General features: G+C 40.0%; 3 protein-coding genes across 4 annotated transcripts in view; all 3 read left to right on the top strand.

Moving 5' to 3' along the window:
* The window catches only part of tulp3 (tubby-related protein 3), a 470,805-nt gene extending 444,757 nt beyond the window's left edge, over positions 1 to 26,048 (top strand). The window contains exon 14 of the transcript XR_007935369.1: positions 26,035 to 26,048. The gene's annotated coding sequence lies outside the window, so the exon portion shown is untranslated. The remainder of the gene's footprint in view (positions 1 to 26,034) is intronic.
* The window catches only part of LOC114648663 (transcriptional enhancer factor TEF-3-like), a 224,442-nt gene that overhangs the window by 36,899 nt on the left and 161,274 nt on the right, over positions 1 to 26,269 (top strand). For both annotated transcript variants that reach the window (XM_028797860.2, XM_051929556.1), the window contains exon 2: positions 22,916 to 23,161. In XM_028797860.2, the coding sequence (XP_028653693.2) occupies positions 23,155 to 23,161 (7 nt within the window). In that variant the 5' untranslated portion in view covers positions 22,916 to 23,154. The remainder of the gene's footprint in view (positions 1 to 22,915; positions 23,162 to 26,269) is intronic.
* The window catches only part of LOC114654705 (metalloproteinase inhibitor 3-like), a 756,439-nt gene continuing 737,436 nt past the window's right edge, over positions 7,267 to 26,269 (top strand). The window contains exon 1 of the mRNA XM_051929647.1: positions 7,267 to 7,279. The gene's annotated coding sequence lies outside the window, so the exon portion shown is untranslated. The remainder of the gene's footprint in view (positions 7,280 to 26,269) is intronic.

Below are 26,269 nucleotides of genomic sequence, written 5' to 3'. Positions count from 1 at the left end.
TCTCCTCAAGCTCCAGATGGACAAGGTGGGGGAGGTGCTCGCGTATCCACTTCCTGAAACACAGAGGCAGGTTTGGGTCTTCCTTGGGCTCACTGGGTACTATAGGCAGTTCATTCCCAATTTTGCGCATTGGGCCACCACCCGTCACTGACTTGACAAAAGGGCAGAAAGAACCATATTATTGTCTGGACCAATGTATGTGACAGAGCCTTCTCAGACGTAAAACCCGCTTTATCCTCATTCCGGACTTTTCAAAGGAATTTGTTCTGCAGATGGAAGCAAGTGCTTTCGGCTTAGGGGCAGTGCTTTCTCAATGTTTTGTAGGGGAAGAACACCCCATCACATTTCTCAGCAGGAAACTGCTTCCTAGGGAGTGCAATTAGGGGCATCAGTTTGCCCTGGTGACTGACCATGCCCCGCTTCAGTTGCTTTACAGACAGAAACATGCAAATACCTGGCTCACTCTGTGGTTTATTAGTCTACCGCCATTTGCTTTTGATGTTCATCACCATCCCAGGATGTGCACGTCAACACTAATATTCTCTTGTGCCAGGCCAAACTTGGCTTGGGCAGGTCACTTTGCCTACACCAGTGTGGACAAAGCTAAGGGGGAGGATGTGAGAGTTTTGAACTCTTTTGTGACCCTTCCCAACAGGGTGACACACTGAAACGCGATTGATGCGTCTGTCGAGGGCTGCTTGTCTGTTGCTGAGGCAACCACAGGTTCACAGTGCCTCACAGGTTTGCAGCATCACAGAGAAAAACTGCAAGCTCACTGCCTCTGTGTGCAATGTGTCTGTCGACCGATGGGTGTGACAGGTAATATTATAACTTGGTTACTGACCTGGCCCCGACCCTGCCTGTTTGCTGTGTCCATGTGTACTAGAGTAGTAACTCCCGCTACAATAAATAACCTTGCTGTTTCTGTTTCAAGTTGAATAAAGCTGAATTTCCTGAAGTCTTTAGACTCAGCCTTGTCTTCAGGGTGCAAGGCAGCAACCCACGGATCACATGGTTCCAGAAGTGGGGTCTTGCACTAATGGAATCCCAAGAGGCATATAACATGCTCCTGTATATAAAGCTGGTTTTCCTCCTCATCTTTTGAGTGCAAGGCAGCGACTAACACGTCACAATATGATGACTTTTTTTTTGTACATTACACTGCATTGCTTTGATTTATCTGAATATTTTACTCCTTTAAATCAGAAAGAAAATGCAATATTAACAACAGAGTGTGTGATAAAGGGTATAATATTATTCTGTGTTTTACACATCAACATGTGACTACAGATTTTTTTTTTCACAATGCCTTGTGTCTCTTGATCGACAGAGACAAGAATATTGCAATTCTGTCTGTATACAAATATAATTATGAACTTTATTGACACATTCTATTATATAATTTAGTCATCTGTGCTGCCCACTTCTCATTCAGAGATCAGAATCGCAAAAGCCACTTTTCAAAGGAAGAGTGAGTCAGTTCTTATTCCTAGAAATTAAAAGTACATTCAAAGGAAATCACACAGTTATTATTAACCTGCTTTAAGGCTATCACGTAATAAAGTCCTGATATGCAATCAACAATGTTGACAGGAGTACAAGTAAAGATGATACACATTTGAGAGACATGATGGTGTTGTTCTCTGGTACAAATATAACTTGCTTTGAGCAACCAATTTCTAAACAGTAAAGGGTTATTGTTTCTGATTGATTACCTAAGATGTCACAAGTAACGAGACCATCTGCCTGTTACTGATTTTTATTTCTGCTTCCTTCAGAAGGTCATAATGCTCTGGAAGATGACCTGGCAGAATAAGGGAAAGGGAGGGGACTGATTTGGCTGTGGGGCCAGTCTTCACATGTTCTAAGAATAGCTGAATGAATCTACTTTACTTATTTCATTGTCTCTTTGTATACTGCTAAAATATTTTATTTATGAAACCATTTTTTCAAAGCCTGGGACTATCAACTGTACTTGCTTGCCTCTTGAGGATTAGCATGTGAGCTAAAAGAACTTCCAGCTTCCCCCCTTCTCTACCCTCCCTCCTGTGTTAGCCACCCCCTGTTGGCTTGAGGCTGGGCTGAGTAGGATGCTGGCTGAAAGAAGCAGCTGCAGGGATGGCTTCCAAGCCTTGAGTGCGATGTGGATTTGGAAACCAGCTGGGCTCTGCTTGAGGTTCACCACTGCTGCTGTGAAACACCTGTCGGGAGATTAGTGGGACTGTGTTACTGAACTTGTCAATTATCTGGCCAAATGCAGACCTTTAAAAAAGCAGGATGACGGGGGACTGTGCAACATCAGGGAAAACCCATCTATCATGATCTTTTAAAGTTTCTTCTCCAGTAGTCTTGCAATTCACTAAGTGGAAGTGGTTGTCAGCACTGTCTGAATATTCTGTCAGGGAAAGTTTAGGGAAAAATGGGTTTAGTCACTGGCCTAGAGAATAACAATATGTCTCATAGACTAACTGTGGCAGATCAATAAACTTGTTGTGGTTATACGCGTACATTCAAGGCTTAACATTTTTAAAAAAAATATTTATACATTCGGATGGTATTTGGTGAAGCCTATTTGAGACTTCAGTGTCAGATTAGCTGGGTGCCATGCATTTATATGAACATCAATAATTAACATATATAAAATAGCCATTGTTAAAGAATACACAAAAAATGGTTGGAGTACCAATGGTAACCCCGTGAGTTTTGCCTCATGCTCTGTTAGTCCATCAAGCGACAATGACTTCCTGTGTCTTTGGCTTTCTGAGCTGGAAGTCCAGAAGAGGTGAGAGCAAAGGACTTGAGCTGATGATATTGCTTATAAACTGTCCACAAGGGTAAATAATTACGAATCAGAAGAAGAAACCAGAAAAAAACTTTTATCTAAACAAGTATGTAAACCAAAATCATGATCTTATTTCAAAACTTGAGACACTTAGATAGTTAGTTAGTAGAAGTCAGTACCTGGATGACAATTTCCTCATGCTGCTGGTTTATGAACCATCGCATCACTGTTGACATCCAACACGACTTCCGAAGACCAAAATCATGACTGATGATTTTCAAAACAGATGCTAAAAATTTTTTATAATGCAATGTTAATGATTCATTACAGAACTGAACACATATTATGAATCTACATATCCAGAAGTGCACAAAAATGTTGAAAATAACATTAAAAAAAGTACACAACTTTATTAAAAAAATTAAAAAAGAGCACAGCGTTTTTTTCTGGGTTCCAGTCCACTGTTCTAGGGTCAGAAGAGGAAAATGTCTAAGTGCTTGTACCACACCCAAGTCTTTCCTTTTTCATTCTTTGATGCTCCATTTTAAAACGGAGAATTAAAATCACAAGGTCGCAACAGTCACATCTGGCAAACCTATTTAATAAACAAATATGGCAAGAAAAAACAGTGTATCTTCTCAGGAACAGCTTACGTACTGCATTCACCTTTCTAGTTGTTGACATCAAGTGACAGGTTCAAGTTTCTAAGGATTTAAAGCAACTGGTTCAAATACTCAGCCCAACTGCTGTTTATCCTCTAAGATGTTTTACTTTAATGAGCATCATCAGGCTTAACTGTAACTTTAAAGTTTAATGTTGGTTTCATTTTTATATGTAATATGTGTGATCTGATGTTATACCATAAGCTTGTTCACTACAGTATTTTATTTATTTGTACCTGGTTTATGTTTCTCCCTGTGAAAACTTGCTGACAAGTCTTTTATCACAATGAACTTGAAATTAAATTGAAACTGAGCTGAAATAAAATGGAAACATCAGGCTCCTTGTAGGGTAAGGGTAGGGACTGGAAGCAGGAACAAAAGTCCATTGTAGGGTGGACGCACACACACCAAATACACAGTCAGTCAGTCAGTCATTGTCCAACCTGCTATATCCTAACACAGGGTCACGGGGGTCTGCTGGAGCCCATCCCAGCCAACACAGGGTGCAAGGCAGGAACAAATCCCGGGCAGGGCACACACACACACTAGGGACAATTTAAGATCACCAATGCACCTAACCTGCATGTCTTTGGACTGTGGGAGGAAACCCACGCAGACATGGGGAGAACATGCAAACTCCACACAGGGAGGACCCGGGAAGCGAACCCGGGTCTCCTAACTGCGAGGCAGCAGCGCTACCACTGCGCCACCGTGCCGCCCCCCAGATACACATATTAGGGCTAATTTGACATCGCCAATTCACCTAACCTGCATGTCTTTGGACAGTGGGAGGAAACCCACACATGCAAGCTTCATGCAGGAGGGACGCAGACCCAGTCTCCTTACTGCGAGGCAGCAGCATTACCACTGCGTAACTGTGCCACCCACTAGTGTTAAATATAAAAACATGGTTAAATAAAACTAGTTTCAGCCTTGAAACTTACCTTTTATATTTAATTCATTCTTCCAACAACTTTCAAAATAATTAACATAACATAAAATTCTTAAATGCAGTTAATCCAATTCAGGACCATGTAAAACTGGAAGTCTATCCCAGCATCACTGAATGCAAGGCAGGACACAGTACTGGACACGGCACCAGTCCATCACAGGGCCGTCTCAAGCCCACATTTATAGAGGGGCAAGCTTGGAATTGGCAATCAAACAATCTTTTGGGATTTCTTGTGGCACAGGAAATTCACTGTGCTTTCTCAGTGTATGTGACAATGAAGGTCTAATCAATCTATTGTAATGTGATCTAACACAGTAGCTATTTCCTTTTAATCTAGAGCAGTAGCAGTTCTACCTTGAGATCCTCTTGGGTTGTTGAAGTCCTTACCCTAACATGAAAAGTGAGTATCATGTGTATTTGCAATTCCATTTTTTGTTCACCAACTAAAGTCTGGTAGGTATAGTAATGCAGTGGGTACTGGCACTGCTTCATTGATCCATCACCCTGGGTTTGAACCCAATGCCTGTACATTGTTCTTGTGCAGTTTGCATGTTCTCCCCATGTCTGTGTGGATTTTTCTTCCTCCCATATTCTGAAAGGCATGCAGGGCAAGTTAATTAGTGATTAAAGGTCCTCTATGTGTATGAGTGGGACTTGTGATGGGCTGGTGCCCTTTTGAAGTATAATTTCTGCCTTGTGCTCAGTGGACCCTGTAACCCTAAATTAAGGAGGTCTGAAAATGGTATGTTACCTAAAGCTCACGCCTGTTCGTAGGTTAAGGCAAGTTAATTTACAAGTAAATCACATTATAACGTAGTTCTTGATAAAAAACAGTTATACCTGAAAGGAGAATTTAATCAGAAAAAGATTATTATAAACATACATGTACAGGTTTTCATGTTTGAAGTCTGTATTTTTGATATTTTTATTATGAAGAGCGCCACTAAAGTGTATTTAAGCACTGGAGACACTAAGAATGCAAACTTAAATTTATTTTGTAAATGAAACACCGATTTTATCTTTTCCAAGGACCAAACTTAAAAAAATAATAATATGTAAGTATTACACAATTTCAACCAGTACTAGAAATAATGATGCCATAAGAAAGATAACCCCGTATTTCACCAATAAACCTAATAATCTGTTTAATATGATTTAATTAGGTTAGAAATTATTGTGTACCACCCTACTTGTGTTTATGATTTTCCACATAAAGAAAACTTAACTTTTGTGATAAATCTACCCTTAACAGTTTTCCACATGTGTCCCCCTGTGTTCTTGCTGAAGAATTTATTTTAAAGTAACAGTAGGGATCCACTTTACTAATTCTGTTCATAATTTTAAACACTTTGATCATGTAACCTCTTAATTTCTGTTTGCTTAAACTAAAAGGGTTTAGCTTCTTCAGTCTCTCCTCAGAGCTCATACCTCTTTTAGTCCTGGAATCCGATAGTTGCTTTGGACTTTCTGTTGCACTGCTATGTCTTTCTTGTACCATGGAGACCAAAGTACATACATACAGTAGTACTCTGGTGAGGACTCCCTAATGTGTTGTAAAGCTTAGGTATTACCTCCCTTGACTTGTACTCCACACACTGTGATATATAACCTAATAATCTATGAGCCTTCTCAATCACTTCTGCACACTGTCTGGATGTAGATGATGATGAGTCCAGTATGACTCCTAAGTGCTCCTCATATGGTGAACTTGCAAGTTTCAAACCACCCATTGTGTATTCAAATCTAACAGTATTACTTCTTATGTATAATACTCTGTATTTATTTATATTAAAGTTGATCTGGCACAAATATCCCCAAATCTAAATTCTGTACAGCCTTTCCATAAATGAATGAAATGAAAATAAGATGAGGCTTAAAGGTTAGCATTATACACAGACTTCTGGGATGCAATCCGCAGGTGCCAAACCTTGAAACTCTGAAAGCAAGAATGCTATACCCATCTTAAATGGATTTGATGTAATGCCAAGAATGTGGACATAACTCTGGCTTTGCAAGTACCGGGTGAAAATGGCTTGTAACAGCTGCTCTGAACCCCAAATTCTCACAACACCCATCCCAAGATACCATGGGCTACATTGTCACAAACCTAATTTGGTTCTACAAAATATGCTTAAGACAGAACTGATACATTTCTCTGAACCCATAATTTTTTTTCATGGAAATACCACCAATGCAAGCTACTTTTCCTTACAATAAGTTCAGTTACTAACTAGTGTCATCATTTTAAGCTCTGATACAAGCTTTCCTGAGGAGGTGGAATAGTCTGAGTGTTTCTCAGTAACTGCAGTACACCCTCTGGTCCCACGCCAATCCAAACATGCTACACAATGCTAAACAGACACATTGTATTGACGTGAAGACAAATGTTCCTCTTGTTGTCTCCCCTGTATAAAATTTCTGTGTGGTTCTTCAATCCACCAAACACTTGTATAGACAAACCCTTTGGACTCACAAGCTTGAATCAACACCATTCTATACTTACTTTTAGATACTGTCACAGTTAGGAGTTACAGACATGACAAAAGAGGGTGAGGCCTCCGAACAGACCATAACGGCAGGCCCGGATAAGATTAGGCTCAACCAATCCAGTTTACTCCCAACTACTAACAGCAGGCTTCAGCTTTACTAGGCCCCAAAATAGAGAAAGTGAATTAAAGCTCAAAAATAAACATAAATGTTCCAGAATACTTCACAATAGGGAAAAAAACATGGAAATAGGCAACACCAATCCCTTATAAATGAGAAGTATATTATATTTAACAGAAAAAGGAATAACAAAAGAGGGGTGGCACAGTGGTAGCACTCCTTGCAGTAAGAAGACTACGGTTCATGTCCTGAGTCCTCCTTACAAGGAGCTTGCTTGTTCTCCCCCTGTTTTCATGGATTTCTTCTGGGTGCTGCAGTTTCCTTTTACTGTCCAAAGACATGCAGGTTAGGTGGACTGGTAATGCTAAATTGTCTGTAGTGTGTGTGCATGTGTGGTGTGTGTGTGATTATGTTCACCCTGCGATTGACTGGTGCCCTGTCCAAGGATTGCTACTGCCTTGCACCCTATAATTGTTGGGATAGGCTCTAACCTACTGTGACCCTGCTCATTGTTTAGAAAATGGTATAGTATGGTATGGAATAATGTAAAGGAGCTCAAAAGACAGAAAGGAGCTGCCAAAAGACAATCCTAAGGTGAACAACTTCCAATACACTTATTCAGAAATCAATATCCAAAAGCAGTAGCAAAATGAACAAATAACAGGCAAAAAATGGTAATACTCACATGCACTACAAATGACTTCAATGAAAACACTACTGAGACCTCTTCACAGACAGAATATAAAGTTGGGGAGGTGATTTCAGCAAGCAGTGACATCAGGGTGTTCCTGCCTCCTGGGGCTCCAACGACAAAGCACACAAACAGAGGCAAATTTGAAAAGTAAGTATATAATTACAAACATTACGAAAACAAATTCAATTAGGAATGATCAACCCTGGCTGTAGCACAACAGATACTAACTTTTGTAGAAGTACTTATCATCATAACTAGGATGGAGAAATGACAAATGCACAAATCTCACACAAATGGGGTCTTATTAAGTGTTTAGTATTAAGCTGTAGAGATCTTAAGCAATGTAATAGAGCTCTAAACATCAACAATAAGAACAGTTAGGCAATATATAGTAGCCATGGTCCTTTCCTTCTCTCTTCTATACCCTGGATCTTGGCTGCAGATCCAGTGACATTAGTGAGAGGTTGCATTATTATCTTAGTGAGCTCCAGTCAGAGTTTGCTTTCTTCTCTGCCGTTGTAAGTCCACCACCTTTTGCATTTGTGCCAACCCTTTCTGTGATACCTTTCCATTTTGCAAAAATATACATGGTTACCTGCCCTGCGGTGGGCTGGCTGCCCAGGGTTTGTTTCCTGCCTTGCGCCCTGTGTAGGCTGGGATTGGCTCCAGCAGACCCCCATGGCGCTGTAGTTAGGATATAGTGGGTTGGATAATGGATGGATGGATACTTGGTTACCTTAATTGCTTATTGTTACAATACATTCACGGTATGTTAGATTTTACATTATATATTATTATTAGCCACCACAGAGTGATAGAGCAGTTGAGGTTCATCAAGTATACACGATTTTTTCCACAATCTGCTGTCACCTTGGTGACCTATCTGCTTGTTGTGCATTTTATTGTTTTCTTAGCCATATGCTTCTAGCAAAGTAACAAAGGTCACTCTGCATTGCTATGGCACGACATGCATCAAACTCAATGGTATCTCACACCATCAGCATTAATTTCCAGATCACACTGTGGTGAACTCGGCTACAAAAATGGTTTTGCACCCTTAGCTTTCAAAAGGGTGCATCCACCTGTTCTAGAGATCCTGAAAGTGCTGTTGAAGCCAACATTTTACCATTCCAGTTTAAATTTCAAAAGAAAATCTTTGACACCACCTAAAATTCTTAGTTTTAGGCAGTGTCGTAGGGAGGAATGGGCCTCTGATATATTGTGTCAAGACCCTGATCTTTTTGTTTGTTTTGTATATATTTTTATTCATTTAATACCCCCACTCCTTTTTTGCATCAACATATTGTGACTAATAGGGGGGAGTCCCAGACTGTAGGCACAAGTGCACTGACACAGTCAAGGGTTCAAATAAACTATATTTTTATTATATGAAGTACCTTTCAATTACAAACACAAGCACAATTACAATGATTTTCCTGCACTCTTCTCAAGGCAAGCCTTCTCTCCTATTTCTCAACTCTTAACGCCTTGAATGAGGTGAGGTGTCCTCTTTTATCCTGTACCTGGGAGTACTTCTGGTGCTAGGAAATTGTCCAAAGGATTCAGTTCCAGGTCAGGTGGAAGCCTTCCAAACTGGGGATAGTCCTTCCATGCCACTCCGCCTGGCAGCATCCATGGAACCCATCAGGGCTGTCTAATGGGTCTATGGATCCCAGTATGCCTTGCGGACATGTGCATGGGTGCACCAGTCCAGGAGTGCTGCCATCTAGTGTGCTGAGGGAGTGTACAGTCTGTCTCCCATGATCCTTCCATTATACTGGCCTCCCAGCCAGGTAAGGGTCTTCTAGTCAGCCTAGCCAGAACGTCAGATCCTCCATATAGGCACTCCATTTCAGCCTCCTGGCTGAGACAGGGTAAGAGGTGTATCCCCCTGGGATGCCAGTTCATTCATGCCATCCTTCAGAATATACACTACATAAAAAATTAAGTGAACACTCAATCATCAGAGTCTAATAGCAAGTTAATTAAATTTCAGGGACATCCATCTGTCCACTTAGGAAGCATAAGCGATTGTGAATCAACTTCACCTGCTTTGGTGCAAGTGAAAGTGACAACAGGTGCACTGGGGAGGCCACAGCAAGACACCCCCCTAAAAGGGAATGGCTTTGCAGGTGGTGGCCACAGACAGTTGCTCTCTCCTTATCCTTCCTGACTGGTTCTTCTCTAGTTTTGCATTTTGCTAGTGTCCTTGTCACTACTGGTAGCTTTAGGTAGTACCTTCCGCTGATTGAGGTTGCACAGGTAGTCCAGCTCCTCCAGGATGGCATGTCCATGCGTGTCGTCATAAGAAGGTTTTCTGTGTCTCCCAGCACTGTCTCAAAAGCACACAGGAGATACCAGGAGATGGGCCATTACATGAGGAGAGCTGGTCAGGAGAGCAGAAGGGCATCAACCCGGCAGCGAGGATGAACAGGAGGAGCACTGCCAGAGCCCTACAAAATGGCATCCAGCTGGCTACTGGTGTACATGTTTCTGAGCAAACTGTCAGAAATAAAATCTATGAGGGTGACATGAGGGCCCGACATCCCATAGTGGTACCTATGCTCACAGAAATCCCCCAGGACACCATCCGCCATCTCATCATGAGCATGTCCAGACGTTGTCGACAGTGCATAAAGGCATGTGGGGGCTGTATACACTACTGCGTCACATTATGAATTTCTGTGATGAAATCTACGCAGGCCTGTGAGTTCAATTTTTGACTTTGATTTTCAGTGTGACATTGAATGCGGCCCTCAATGAGTTGGAGATTTTGGTTTCCTTTGACCGTTGTTACATTGTTTTGTTCTCAATGAATTACACAACATTGCTCAGTAAAGATTTTCCATTTGTATATTTTGTTCATCAAGATCCAATGTGTAATTTAAGTAATCTCTTTAATTTTATGAGCAGTAAACAGTATATATATATATATGTATATATTTATGGCATTCTTAGTCTGAATCACAATTTGATTGTATGGATGGTTACCTACCAGGTAACGCTTGTGGTTGGTCAGCAAGTCGGCTAACATCCGCCCTCTTTCAGTTGCGAGAAGCAGATCATAGAATAGTTGAAATAGTTTACTGTCAAATAATGCAAAGAGTACGCGACACATGTTTTGCCCTAATTCTGGGCTCATCAGGCATACACATTCACTGCACCTCCCTCGCGGGGAATTGAACCTTGGACGTCAGTGCCAGAGGCGAAGCCTCTAACATTGCACCACTGCGTGTGGTTCGTTCATTTGACAGCATGTAGATCGGGGTAATTACATTCATGGCATTCGTAGTCTGAATCACAATCTGATTGTATGGGTGGTTACCTACCAGGTAACGCTTGTGGTTGGTCAGCAAGTCGATTCCCCGAGAGGGGGGTGCAGTTAGTGTGCACGCCTGATGAGCCCAGAATTAGGGCGAAACACGTGTCGCGTACTCTTTGCATTATTTGACAGTAAACTATTTCAACCATTCTGTGATCTGCTTCTCACAACTGAAAGAGGGCACCGTGGTGGATGTTAGCCATCTTGCTGTGTGTGACTTGTGTGTGCGTGCATGTGTGTGTGTGTTTGTGTGGACACCTGGAACACCTACGTAGTGAAAGGACTTGAGGGGAAACTGTGCTCAGGGCATTATCTCTTCTGGCAGCCTCCCCTGGGTTGTTGTGGCACCACATATTCCCACAGGGCTTTATGGGAGTTGGAGTTTGGCTCAGCCCTGTTGGGTTCCATGGGTGCCGCCAGGGGCTACTGCAGGGACTCCTGAGCCCTACATCATCAGGCTCCCATTTAACCCAGAAGTGCTTCCACACCAATCCTGCAGGACACCAGAAGCACTCCCCGGGGATCACATAAAAGGAGTCAGTGGCCACTACTCCAGAAGCCAGAGACGGGAGTTGGAGAAAGAAAGAAAAAGAAGAGAAGTGCTCTCTGTTATTATTTGATTATTATTTGGAGACTTGTGTGTTACATTTTGGAGAGCGTGAAACGATTTGGGAAGCATTTACCACTGAATAAAAGGCTGTGTGTTGTGTTGGACTTGTGCCTCATGTCTGTCTGTGTCGGGTTTGGGGAGCTAAGTGCCCCCTGCAAGCCACAATATATATATATATACACATGTATTCATAGGTGTGAATCACAATCTGATTATATCCTCTCAGTTGTGAGAAGCAGATCGGATGTTTGCCACAAGAGTTACCTGGTAAGTAACCACTCAAATAATCAAATTGTGATTCACACCTATGAATGTAATACTCTGATCTACACCCCGTCAAGTAAGCGAACCAGCCGCTGTGTCGAAATGTCAGGCTTTTCCTCAGGTCCTGATATCCGAGGTTCGATCCCTATAAGGCAGGGGTTCTCAAACTCAGCCCTGGGGACCCACTGTGGTTTCAGGTTTTTTTTCCAACCAGATTCCTAATCAGTGACACCTGATAACACTGATCTCATTTAGCTGGTATTTTTTATCATATTCTACATTTAGAAAAGCAAAGCAGCATGAATTTTACATTTATAAGACATTTAGAAATATTTCTGCTTTTGCTATAGATTTAACTGCTTAACTCTCTTTTGTTGGTTTCATTATATTTTGCCCTTTCTCTGTGCAGTTTTCCCCCTTCGTTGTATCTTATTAATGACAATTAAAAATGAGGCAAACAACACTGAATAATCAAAGGCTGCAACTACTTTAGTGTCAGACCCATTCATTAGTAAAAAATGGATTAATTAAACAATTAGAAAAGTATAATGAAAATATTGTTAAAAAGAAAAAAAATACATTATTCCCATATAACTGCTTAGTACATTTTAATATTTTTTTAACCAAACTTAGTTTTCTAATTTCTATATTTTTCCCAAAACACAGAACTTGGGAAATAATAGTTCACTTAATTAGCCCAGGAGTCCAATTAGAAACAAAAGCTGGTTGGTGCAAAAACCTGCAACCACAGGGGGTCCCCAGGACAGAGTTTGGGATGCACTACTGTAAGGGGATGCAAAAGTGTGTACACCTGATGAACCCCAGTTAGGGCAAATCAGGTGTGGTGTAATCTTTGTATTATATGGCAGATAATGTATAACATTATATATATATATATATATATATATATATATATATATATATATATATATATATATATATATATATATATATATATATAAACATATGTTACGGCCAAAACACGAAGTTCTGCCAGTTCCTGAATTGGCCGGCCATTTTGCATTTTGGCCGAGAGGTGTGGTCAAAGTCCGAATTACTAGAAATGAAAAGTGTATATGCTACTTTGGCCGGCCATTTCGCAAAGTGGCGAGAAATCCCTGGCCAAAATTCGATGTGCTGATGTAAGACTGTCCGCTCAAGGTGCGAAGATGCTTAAATATTCAGATGCAGATTCAGAAGTGAGTTTTCCATTCTGTACGAGAAACTGCTCACAGTGGAATCCATAGGCACAGAGGAAAAATCACTGCGAACTGTCGCGTCTTCCCAATCATTGACCGGCGGCCAAGGCTACACTCGATGTAATTGCTCTACTAAGTGCACAGCAAATCGCTGCTCATGCCTCTTTTCTTCCGACTTTGGCCGATCGCCCCATGCCATTTCGCAAACTGTCTGGCCAAATCCCGAAATCAAGGAAAAGATCGGACATTGGCTGGTCAATTTACAGCGACATTGGCCATTTCCTGATTTGGCCGGACACTTCCCACTTTGGCCAATTTCGGGTTTTGGCCGTAATATATATATATATATACTTTAAGTCTAGAGTGTTCTAATGTTCTAATGTTCTAAACTCCTACTGGGACCCCCACCATGGTTTCCATAACATTATATGTTAATTAGCGAATTAGAAATTCTACTATCCTAGCACCAAGCTTCTCTATATATGTATGTGCTGAAAACTGGGAGGAGGACAGACAGTTTTCTAAGAAGTTACGTCTTGAGGAGGAACAAAACATAGAGTACCAACAGTAATTTGGTTATTTGTGACATATTTGAGAAGGATGTCCCTGATCATCCTTAAAGGGGGCTAAGACCCAGATATAATCAAAGCCTAGAATCCCTGGTTCTCAGTCACATTAAGTCATCACTTTGCAAACTATCTACCTTCATTGGCCTACCAGTAACATTTAGACTGTCCTGCAGATTTTTGTAAATGGCCTACATCCAATTTATACTGACATTTGGTGGTACAAACAATTGTGACTATCCATATAACAGATGAACTGTTCTATAACTTTCTATTTTTATAATGTATTTTATAATGTATTTACTCTGCTTCAGTTTAACACATTGTACTGCATGCTAAGCTCCTTTCTACTTTTCTAGCTGAGAAGGAGGCTTTGTAAATTAATTTAAATTATTTGTACATTTCTGAACACCCTTACTTCAGGCCTCAGGGTTGAAGCCTACTTTGGCACCATCAGGCACAAAGCAGGAACCGATCCTGGATGAGGTGCCATCACAGAAAATGTAATTGCCTATTAATTGTATAATCTCAAGATTCAATATTTCATTTTTTTGGTCACATGTGCACACACAGGAGTATATAGTGAAATGCAGCAGTCCGTACTGTGCAGTTACATTAAAAAGTATACATTAAACTTAAATAAACATAAAATATTAAAAGGTGAGATAAAAAAAAAAAAGTAATTGTAATTGTATAACACATACACACATCAGTATCTAATATGGAAATGTATCCCATGCTGAATATCCCACTGGCACGAGGTAGTAACCAACCTTGGATGGGGAGCCTTTCCATTTTAAACTGAAGTCATGCACACAGCCAATATATCTCACAATAGGACAAATTAGAGTTGGCAATTAACCTAATGTCTTTGTCTTTCAGAGAAAAACTGGCATGCCCCTATAAAAACCAATGCAGACTTGGGGGGCTTATGCAAACAGTCCAGCATTCGAAGTCAGTGATGCAGCAGCACTAAACACCTCTGTGTGCATGCAGTGCATTGTATGTTTTAATTCTAAAATCAAAATATTGTCTCATGTTTGCCGTTGAGCTGTAAAGTGATTTTGGTCATCATTGAAATTTATTACACCAAGCCTCGCTATACCAGGCATCTGTCATCTACAGGTCAAGCCTGTCAGTGTAAGAGCCGTTGATCACTGTCTAAAGTAACAAAATTACAAAGCCATCAGCAAATAAAAGCATGCTCTTTTTTTTTGTCTTCAAGCGTGATTACATTACAAAGTCAAAAAGCCACAAAGGAGCAGATCCTCTGAAATAAAAACAAAGACGCAGGCCTCATTTCTGGCCTTTGTTATTTTCTTCCTGCACAGCCTCAGGCTGAAAGGTTTTTAGAGGGGTATCCTGGGTATATTTGTATGGATTTTCAAACAATTCAGTGGTGGCTAATTGACTTTACCTTGAAAAAGGAATATTTTTGAAGTGTTTTGCCACAGTGTGACTATTTTAGAGTACAGTCAGCCAATCCACATGATTAACCAGTTTTGAGGAACTTTTTTACTATGTGTCTAAATTTAATTAAAAGAAGCAAGGAATTTTCTTCTCGACCAAAGAATGTATTTTACAGTGTCTGAATATTGGATTATTTTTATTTGTCATTCTGATTTTAGGCTATTTCTTTAAACCATGTAAACAAAGACCTTTGATGTTTTGTTGTCTTTTGTAAATAATCTTTCAAAAGTATTCTGAATTAACATGTACTGTATGTTGAATAGTTCTGTCTCTTTACAGTTATTTGTGTCTAACATACATGTCTGGCCGGACTGACTTACCAAAAAAGGAAAGAGGTGTGCCAATGGTGTTGTAAATGTGGCAAACATGATTGCTATTAGTGAGGGTTCAGAGGCCAGCAACTGAAAAATATTAAGATTTAATAAATAGAAATCTACAGTAAGATGAGTCCTTCATTTAATTTTATTTTAAGTTTCGATAAGGTTTTTGCAGGTTTTTGTTCCAACTCCTAACACTTAAATAACGTTGGAGACTGTTACATGACAAACTGCCAAATAAAAGAGATGTCTCCACAGTCTGAGCAAATATAATGGACAACATAAATTAATTACAAGGCATGCAAACATGGAAAGAAGATGCCAAATATGTCATTTTATTTTCAAACAGATCCTCTAATGAACCTGTGTTTGGCATCCTGAGATTCAGTCAGCTTCATTTTTAGGATTGTTTTTATTTGTTTGTTTGGTTGTTTATATTTTTCGATCAATATTCTTGTGATGTCTTTTGTGTTTTTTGTCCATCACCTCCATTTTGTGACATTTTTGCAATGGTTGAGACCATGTTGTTTTTCTTATTAGTATGGCCTAGCAGCATAGTCAAAATCAACAAAATGCATAGATTATGATGAAGAAAATAATTAGTTAACAAAAGATGTGAACACACCACCAAAGAACCTAAGTGTGCTGTAACTGTGATGACAGTGGGCATCGAATAATAAAGTTTTCTGAATTGAAACTGAGGTAGATCAATTCTCAATGAATTCTAAAGATGCTCCTTTAATCCAATATGTAGAAAGTTCCAAAAGAATTGGGTTAAAAAGGGAAAATTGGCCGGTGTCAAAGAAAGAAGCTCTGGAGATTGCCATTGAGAGGCAAAAAGTAATTTAGCCAATATAGTGCCAAGACAGAGTAATTTCACAGTGATGGGAGGAGAGAGAACGCTTTGAAAGGTCTAACAAAATAAGTGTTTGAGGAATAAGAATGATGTTTATGGGCAGAAAAGAAGAGAAAAACTGGCTTATATGTAAGAGAAAAGAAGAGGACAGTGGCAGAACATATGGAGGAAGGTGCCTGGTAAACCAAGGGAACAAAAATGACAAAGTGAATCAGGAGAAAGAGCCATGAGAAACTGTTTATGTGGATTGGGGTGAGGGGGGTGGGGGTTGGGGGGGATGCTAGCATGTTGTTTACTGACGCTGTGTGGTGCCAAATGCTGGTCATGTAACATGAGGGCCATGTGTCATTTGGATCATTCTATCCTGCCTGTTTAAGATGTTTTGCATTTTGAAAAGATTAGATTAGATTAGATTAGATTAGGATAGGTTAGGTTAGATTAGATTAGATTAAATTAGATTATTTTAGATTAGGAAATGAGCATTTTTCCCTTTATTGTGTGGTCTACACTTTGTAGTTTTTTTCATATATTTGACCTCTACTTGTTTAACAATTATTGCTTTGTCTATCTCCCTTTCAAACATTCTCAATCACCCAGTCAATTTAATATAACTGTACTTTTTTAAACTCAAAAACAGATAGACTTTAGTCCTAATTGAGTACCAGGAACTAATCTGTTAATTTCCATTTTAAGTTTGAGTGGCAAAGTGTTTTATCTGAGTAAAAACTCCTAACCTTCAGAAAATAAACATTGACAAAACAGATATAGAGCGTAACAGCATCCAAAACCATCAAGAATGACCAAATTAAGTTGTAGCAGACTTCAGGAGGGATTGTGAATTGGTGATACAAGCATAGTGAATGGGTGAACAGCCACCAAGAGACTCCCAAACCAGTTCAGGACCTTCACTGGCCTGCCTAGAGATAGGCCTCATCCCAGCTAACCTCACCTCATTCTTCATAGGCAGGCTTTGGCCTGCATAGTCCCAACTGGGACTGGGGAACATAGCTTTTATATCCAAAAATACACACAAATACCCTTCAAGTGACAGGAAACCATTAAACATGTGTCTGGAGAAGACAACATCAACAGATAATATTCATCAATGAAAATAAATAAGTAGAATAAACAAAAGGAGAACAAACGATGGAAAAAAGACAAAAGGACAGGCCTAAGAACGAATTCAAAGCAAATAAGTTCAAATCCAAAATCTAATAGCAAAAAATTCAGAAAACCAGAAAAATCAATACAGTACTCACAATATAATCTTTACTTTATAAATTCCTGTCAAATGACGCAAAGGACACCAGAAAAAGGTTTGGGGTAACCACCCTGTAGACTTGGTAGATTAAAGAGAAAAAACCCCAACAATATCTCTTTAAAGAGTTGAGTCCACAACTGAACTGAATTGAAAACACAAAAATGGTTTTTAAAACCGGTTAGAGGAAGTGATGTCATCAGGGACCAGAAGTGACTTCATTAGGACCAGGACCGGAAGTGATATTATCGGGCCTGGAACCTGAAGTGACATCATCTGACCCAGGCTGAATTTCCCGTAGTTGGTTGCAGAAGAAAGAGCGAAATGATCAGTGCACTTTGCCACCCCCTGGTCTGGCATGGAATTACCCTCTTTCGATCCCCTTAGCTGCCTCCCACGTGTTACACTCCAATTAACCTCTGCTGGGACAAACTCTTCCGCCAGAATATAAAAGCGGACAGCAGTCCCAAAAGCAGAGTGGACCCATCTATTTGGGTTACACCCACAGAACACAAGGAAAAAATAAAGCACAAACTATACACAAAACGGAACAAATTCAGGCTGATTCGTAACAGGAGGTACGTGTGCTGTAACAGGGATAAAGCACTTTCTCATGCCTTTTTGAGTGGTGCGTCAGACGCTTTATCTTTTAAAAAAGCACATCTGCTCACAGGTAGGATATCCTTTTTGACTAATAGATTACATTTCTGGTATCTATGGAAAGTGTCCAGTTGTGTCCAGTTGTTAAACCTGCAGATCGAGACCCACCTCTTGCTACTTGAAACACTAAGTCCTAGCCCCAAGTATCTAACTTACTGCCTTGAGTCCAGTCTGTCTACTTAATGTTCACAAAAAGAAAAGGAAAGTAATTGTATCAAACAGTGTGAGAGATTTAACTACAGCGGGCTTTTGTCATTTTTTCTGCATTTCTTTCAGTCCTCTGCTAAATCTAGCACTGTGTCTTTTTTGACTCCTAGATGTACCAGTAACTCAATGGAGTTCTATCCTGTTTCACAATATTTCTTGAAGACACAAGGAAAAAATAAAAAAAAATCACATCTTTCAGACTGAAATAGATAAAAGATATTGCAACAAAAAAAGAATAAATTGTACATAAAAAGTTCCTGTAGTTTCTTTGGTACTCATATGACGAAAGATTAGAAATGGGGCACTGTATAGGACTCCTGAAGTAAAGGTCAACAGAGGCTGTCGATGTAGGGACAACTAATAATAATGATAATAAGAAGAAGAAGAGGATTCTGGCAAAGCAGACCTGCTGACATTTTTTGATCGATAGACAGATTGTACTCTAATTGTCCCAAGATGAACATGGTGCATTATATAGAAGCTCAAGAAATATTATAACAAGCCAGCAACAACAAACCCCCTGAAACATACATAAGAATTACAAAAAAGGAGGAAACTTCTGACTTTGCTAAAGGTAAGAGAGTAGTTACCGTGAGGCATTATAAAGGTGTAATGCTGTAGGCATAAAGGAGCCACTTTTCTTAACACAAGTCTGCAGAGCAATTCATTGACCAAAAGTACTTAATGCCAGTGCGTCGGCAAGAGGATGTGCAGTACTGTTCATAATGACAATCAGTTTTAACTTCATACCTCTGGAAAAAAAAGTATTTTGTCTTTATGTGATATTGGAATAAATACTGCATATGTGAATAAAAATGCCCTTTAGCATACTCCAATAGAAGTGTTATCAACTGGACATATACACAACTGCAGATTCATCTCAACCTTTTCATCACTGGCAGCTTTATCAACTTCAGGCTTTCCATCTATGCCACGTAACAAGCCAGCTCCACTTGAGTTTCTATCCTAAAGCTGTGCAAGCGCTGAAATCTAATAGCTTATTTTTAAGGTTTACATTAGCATTTGTTATTTCTATATGTATGTAAGAATACCTTAAACTCTAATACTGAATTTGGCAATAAAAGAGTTTATCTGTTGTGAGAACCCAGGTCTGAACACTACCAGACAAACACCACTTCTTTATAAAAAGCACACGTTTATTCATTAAACACAGTCCTGCACAGCATACAGTGCTCCCAGCACTAACCACCTTGTACACGGGCCTTTCTCTCTCAGTCTGCGGGCCGCCTTTCCTCTCTTTACAGGAGCTTCGTCCTGCTCCCACTCCCGACTCCAGCTCCCTGATTGTAGGGAGGCGTCCCCTTTTATTCTCACCTGGATGTGCTCCAGGTGCCTGATGACACTCTTCCGGCAGCACTTCCTGGTATGGCGGAAGTGCCTGTTTCCCGGGCTCCATGAGGCTCGGGGTGCCCCCTGGTGCTGGCCATGGGCCCCAATGGGCTTGAGCCTCCTTGCTCCTTTCCCGTGGTCTCCTCAAGATCCAGGGCGGTTGCCCCCTTGTGGCCCGGGGGATGTATAAGCCACCTCCCGGTTCTTCCAGGCCTCCTGTGACACTGTCTATGAAACAAATTTGTGAGTATGGTGCTGTATTGTAATTTATCCAAAATAATGATCGATTAAGCACTGGTTTACTGCTAACTGAATTAGAAACATGTGTCCTTAGCTGCTATCCATTGCATTATTTTGTGTTTTGCACACTTTTTGCGTTTTTCATGATTTCTGATTCCACTTGTTCAAGTTGAAGTTTATTCCGTTGCATACATAGTTAAATGAATTTCTGACTTGCATGTCTCCTGAGAACAGTGACAGTCACAGAGTACTTACAACAGACATACATACACACACAAGCACACGCAGAGCTCAATATATATACAAACTATATACAATGTGGGCTATATGTGGCGTATGCAAGATCACATACAGTACTTATGACTCCCCATTTAGTAGCCTTATGATAGGTGGATACAAACTGTCTCTGGGTCTTGTTCAGAAAGTGGACGCCACTTGAGATGGCCTTCCCCAACCCTGATGTTAACTATTTTAGGGCTAAAATGATAACAGAAATGTGAAACCTACTTAGATACCTAATCTTAATTATTGTGAAACAACCAAGTGGCGTCCGCTTTCTGAAAAAGAGCCATGTCTCTAAATGTCTGACTAAAGAGTAAAACTTTAAAACTCACTAAGAATGAAATAAATATTACTTTTCACAAATGGCTCACCTATTCAAATTGTGACTGATTTTGAGCAAACTGACATTTCACATTGTGCTCTGTATAGTACAGTTAGTGTAAAATAATAAAAAACTAATAAAAAAAAAGTTTGTAAAAATGTTGAAAAGATTTGGTGAAGTGTGACTTGAGGAAGCTAACGGTGATTGTGGTGTGCTGAATTGACAGAAGCTGCAGTCATATCCCAGCAGGCAGTGCTACTCTGTCTGACATCAGCCTTTGTGTTCTGGTTCACCTTGGAGGAAATGGTTCATTTTTCACTATTGTTTATAACTATAGCATGACGCACTCCTGAATGCACCCTCCTCTGTGTGTCATTAGGATGTCCCGACTTTCTTTCACGCGATGCTTTAAATAAAAATCTAAACTGAGGAGAGGATGGCAAATCAAGGCAGCTTATTCCATTCCTGTGCGTGACCACTAAGGTGGAAGGTTTTGAAGTCGGAAATTTGATTTTGTGTGTGAATGTTTTTCTTAATCCTATAGAATTTTATAATGTTTTTTTTATTTGATAGTTCATTATTAATATTTTAAGTGAACTCACACAAGTAACTACCACTATAAGCATGTGTCCTGGCTGCCTGGAAAGTTGACCGGAATACACAAAGCTGCACGTTCACCTTCCCTCACTAACTCAGTTGGATTTTGCACATGTGAATTACTTTAAAATGTTGTTTACTGTGTGAATAGCTGGCATAAAAGTGCATGGCTGGAATGAAAATCAACCTTTTGAATGCATCATATGTTACAAATAGAAGAGCACGAGAAGATGAAATTACAGTACATACTCAAACAGGAATGCAACGGACACAACGATGACTGCAAGCAACTGTCACTGGTTATTAGGAATATTTCATTTACATCTCTGTGAAAAAGTTGCTAATATTGAAGTGGAATCTTGACTAGACTTAAAGATTCATGAGAAATGGTAATGGATGAAATTCATTAATGAAAGAAAATGAGAATGTACTTAGCTTACAAAATTCTATAATGGAAAAAATTAATTTGGAAAATGAATGTGTAAATGATTTTGTGAAACATCCTATAAGAATATTCAGTGTCACTAATGCATCCTATTTGAATAATGGAATGGAATACGCTTAATTGTGTACTGACTGTCCCAGGCTTATTTTGAACTTGGTCTCTGTCTGTCTAGGCATGTTTCATGTTCAATCCAATCCAATTCAGTTCAATTTCTTTTTGTATAGCTCTCTGCACTGAGCACACATTTTCAAGTGAATTGTATTATCACTGTGATGGACTGCAAATATTGGGACACACTGGCATGGCCATCTTAACAGCATCATAGAGCCCTAGGCAAAGTAGTGCACTGGGGCCCCTGTTTTGATAGCAAAACAGAAACATACATAAACATCAGAAACATCGTGGGCCCATGGCCAGTGCCCATTGTGCTATTATGTTAAGACAGCCCAGACTGGGACTATGTCCAGGTTTTTTTTCCCATTTTGCACCAGGTGCTGTCAGGATAAGCTCTGGCCTGTCATTGCCCCCCACCTAGCCCCCTCTTGCCACTGATTGGTCAGTGACTTAAATGTAGTAGTTTTAGTGCAATTGACACATGGTCATTGAAAGATATGCAATGTGCGTCAAGCTAACATAATTAGTTTGCTTTACCTTTAGGTGAGGCATGTTCAGTTCATGACTAAATGGTATAAATTAAAATGTTTTATGCTTTTGTATTGCATTTCAAACTGTCACAAATATTACATGTCATATACTGAGAAGCAATGAAGCATTTGCTTGTTTTCTTTTAATTATGACAGGATAGAATTGTGCCCAAAAACATTTATATTACACATTGGATTGAATTTATAGTCATTTTGGCATGGATAGTCTTCAATAGGTATTAAGTGAAGTGAATAAAACTAAAAATTCGACATAATGAAAATAAATAAGTTTTAGGGGACTGAACGTTTTCTGCAAGCTAGAAATCACTGATGAGTCTAAACCAGAAATTCCTTTCTGCTAGAAAGTGTCCACACAAGTGTCCAAGTTGGAGATTACATCCAATTAAGGTAAGACTGAGCTTGAGATATGTGATGAACCAAATCCTCTATGAAAGTAGTGTCCTCATTTACAAAATAAAAATTGAATTGTCTGTCAGTATTCTCTCTGTGGAACAGGCAGTGAGTGAGTCTCTTTAGTTCTTTCGGTCTCAAGCATGTTTTTATCAGTTCACTATGTGACCTACAAAATGGTATCTCTTGCTATTGCAGGTTTTCCTGGCTCACCCACTCAGAGTGCCTCTCTGCCCAGCGGCACCACGTCGGCAGACTGGGTTCCCGTGAACTCCCCTGGGGGGAGCAGTGAAGCACTTAGTGAGTCGCTTGAGAAGCCGCTGGAAAATGACGCAGAGGGTGTGTGGAGCCCTGACATTGAACAGAGCTTCCAAGAAGCACTTGCCATTTATCCACCTTGTGGACGGCGTAAGATCATCCTCTCAGATGAGGGCAAGATGTATGGTAAGCTGCATGGAAAATTTTATAAAGATGAAACTACTTATTATTTTTGGTATTATTGCAGGATGCCTTAGAAATATTACTTATTCAGTCTACTTTTAGTTGTTTAAGCATAATGCCATTTATTATATGTTATCATCATTCATTATCATTATGTTGCAGTTTCTAGACTCTTAAAGGTCCTTAAAGCTAGACACATTTTCCAAGCAGCATACAGCCTGATAGCTTTTGGTGTTGCTCATATTACAGAGAGTGATATGGCACATTTATGGATCAAGCGAGTGTACATTTAAAGAATTTCATTTTCACATCTACCCTAATTAGAGAAAAATTTATGAAAATGTGTTTCTTACACATATTGGTGACTGTTGTGCATAAATTTTAAAGTCATGGTATGATTCATTCAACAAATAACATATTAATTTTGGAAAACCACAGTGATCAAAATTAGAGAACTGTTACAACTGCATTGGAAAAGAAGCTTTTTGGCAATTACAGCTTTCAAAATTTATCAGGAAGTATAGAGGCCCGACATTTCAGTGACTTCAGCACTTCTGCAGCAACAGGACATGACCAATTTCTTGCCCTGCTCTAGCTTAATTTTTCTTCCACTCATCTTCCAGCTTCTTCTTAATTTTGGTAACTCTAGTAGGTTTCTGGCGGCACGGTGGCGCAGTGGTAGCACTGCTGCCTCGCAGTAAGGAGACTCGGTTTCGCTTCCCGGGTTCACCCTGCGTGGAGTTTGCATGTTCTCCCCATGTCTGCGTGGGTTTCCTCCAGGTGCTCCGGTTTCCTCCCACAGTCCAATGACATGCAGGTTAGGTGGACTGGCGATTCTAAATTGTCCCTAGTGTGTGCTTGGTGTGTGGGTGTGCGTGTGTGTGTCCTGCGGTAGGTTGGCGCCCTACCCAGGATTGGTTCCTGCCTTGCGCCCTGTGTTGGCTGGGATTGGCTCCAGCAGACCCCCGTGACCCTGTAGTTAGGATTCAGCGGGTTGGAAAATGGATGGATGGATAGTAGGTTTCTTTGCCATAACATTATCACCAATTATTTTCCAGAAATTCTCAATCGGGTTCACATCAGAACTCTGAGCTGGCTATTTCATCACTTTGAAAATTCTCCACTTCTTTGAATTGCTTCACTAATTTTGCAGTGCTGTAAGAGGCATTGTCAAGCATAAAAATGGCTGTCTGAATGGACGATGCTCGCTGGGATTGAAGCTCATGTTGCTGAAGGAGGTTCTGATACACATTAGCATTCACCTTGCCATGTAGCTGTATGACAGGTGCGACTCATGATGCTGAGAACCATCACCCACACCTATTATGTTTCTTCTTCCAAACTTTACTGACTTCTTCACACACTTTGGGTTCAGTCTTTCCCCAATCTGATACCGAAAATAATGTTTTCCATCCAAACCAGTTAGGTTAAATTTACGTTCATCACTGAAATGAATTTTAGACCAGTTCTTCTCAGTCTAAACAACATGTTCCTCAAGCAAAGGCTAGTTTAGCTTTTCTATTCTTCTTCTTCTTGATGATGAGAGGCTTGGTCACTGTGGAGTGAGACTTCAGTCCCAGTTCTGTCAGAGGATGAGACATTGTATATCAAAACAAATTCTTGCCATGTTCAACACTGAATTGGCGAGCAATTCCAACTGCAGTGTTGACCCAGTCCCCTAATGAAAGTCCCTAATGTTATCTTGTTTTCTCATGCACTGATCTTCTGCAATTTGGTAACTGTAGTAGATTTCCATAACATTGTCACCAATTATCTTCCAGAAATTCTCAATCGGGTTCAGATCAGGACTCTGAGCTGGCCATTTCATCACTTTGAAAATTCTCCACTTCTTAGAATTGCTTTGCTCATTTTGCAGTGTTGTAAGAGGCATTGTCATGAATAAAAATGGCTGTCTAAATGGGCGATGCTCGCTGGGATTGAAGCTCATGGTGCTGAAGGAGGTTCTGATACACATTAGCATTCACCTTGCCATGAAGAAGTATAACAGGCACGTTTCCTGATGCAGAGAACATCACCCACACCATAATGGGAGTCCCCATATCATCTTGTTGTCTCATACACCGATCTTATGTGAGCAGCTGGCCTTTTTTGGGGGCTTGAATGACTTTATTTCTTTGTACAGCTTCAATTTTCAAAAAATTACACTCTTGGAATGACTAACTTCTCTTCCAATGGCTGAGAGGAACGACCTGATGCTGAAGTTTTTCAGTTACTCTAGTGAGGTTCACCATCTTGACTTGATGTTGACTAATCAGTTTGTGTTGCTTGGTATTTCAAGACATTGCCTGATTAGAACCAGATATTAACCAATACAACTTGTCTAATTTTGATTGTTGACCTTCTTCAAGTATCTTGTTTAAGTTTTTTATTTTGTAATGTGGAATAGTTTTCACTGATGAAATATGATTACAATATGTCTGTTCTATTCATGTTGAGATAACATTTGATTCAGATAAGCAGTGACGTTGGCAATTACAAAAATGTATATCTCTAATTTTGATCACTAGTGTAGTTCTAAACAAGCTCACTGGTACCCTTGTAGGTTTTTTGTATTAAGGCCACTTACCATATTCTTACTTTTTCATATCTAGTTCATCACATACTGGTTCTTAGGAGACTGGAGTTTATCTTGACAGAAAGGTAGGAAACAAATCTGGAAAAGGTGCCAGTCCATTGCAGGGCACAAACAATAACATACCCATATTCTCTTGTACTGGTGCCATTTTTCAGTTGACAGGTAACCTAACCTATACATCCATTGGGAATCTGGAGTGCCTGAGTAAAACGTGACACAGGCATGGGGAGAATGTGCCCACTCCCCACAGACAATACCCCATAGGAGATTTAAACCCAAGATGCCTGTTTTGTGAGGAAAGAGCTCTAACCACTATGCCATCATTCTGCCCATTATTTACAGTGTAAAAAAATGAATTTCCTGAAGGTGTAAAACTAGGGTGCTGTACCGTGTTAGCCATTATGAATGTAGAGAAAAGCCAAGCAAAATGACACCTTTTATTGGCTAACTAGAAAGATTACAATATGCAAGCTTTCGAGGCAACTCAGGCCCCTTCTTCAGGCAAGATGTAATAC

This window comes from Erpetoichthys calabaricus, chromosome 1 (assembly GCF_900747795.2).
Source record: "Erpetoichthys calabaricus chromosome 1, fErpCal1.3, whole genome shotgun sequence".
Lineage (NCBI taxonomy): Eukaryota > Metazoa > Chordata > Cladistia > Polypteriformes > Polypteridae > Erpetoichthys > Erpetoichthys calabaricus.
The sequence above is the reverse complement of the archived record's forward strand: the minus strand, read 5'-3'. Positions and strand labels throughout refer to the sequence as shown.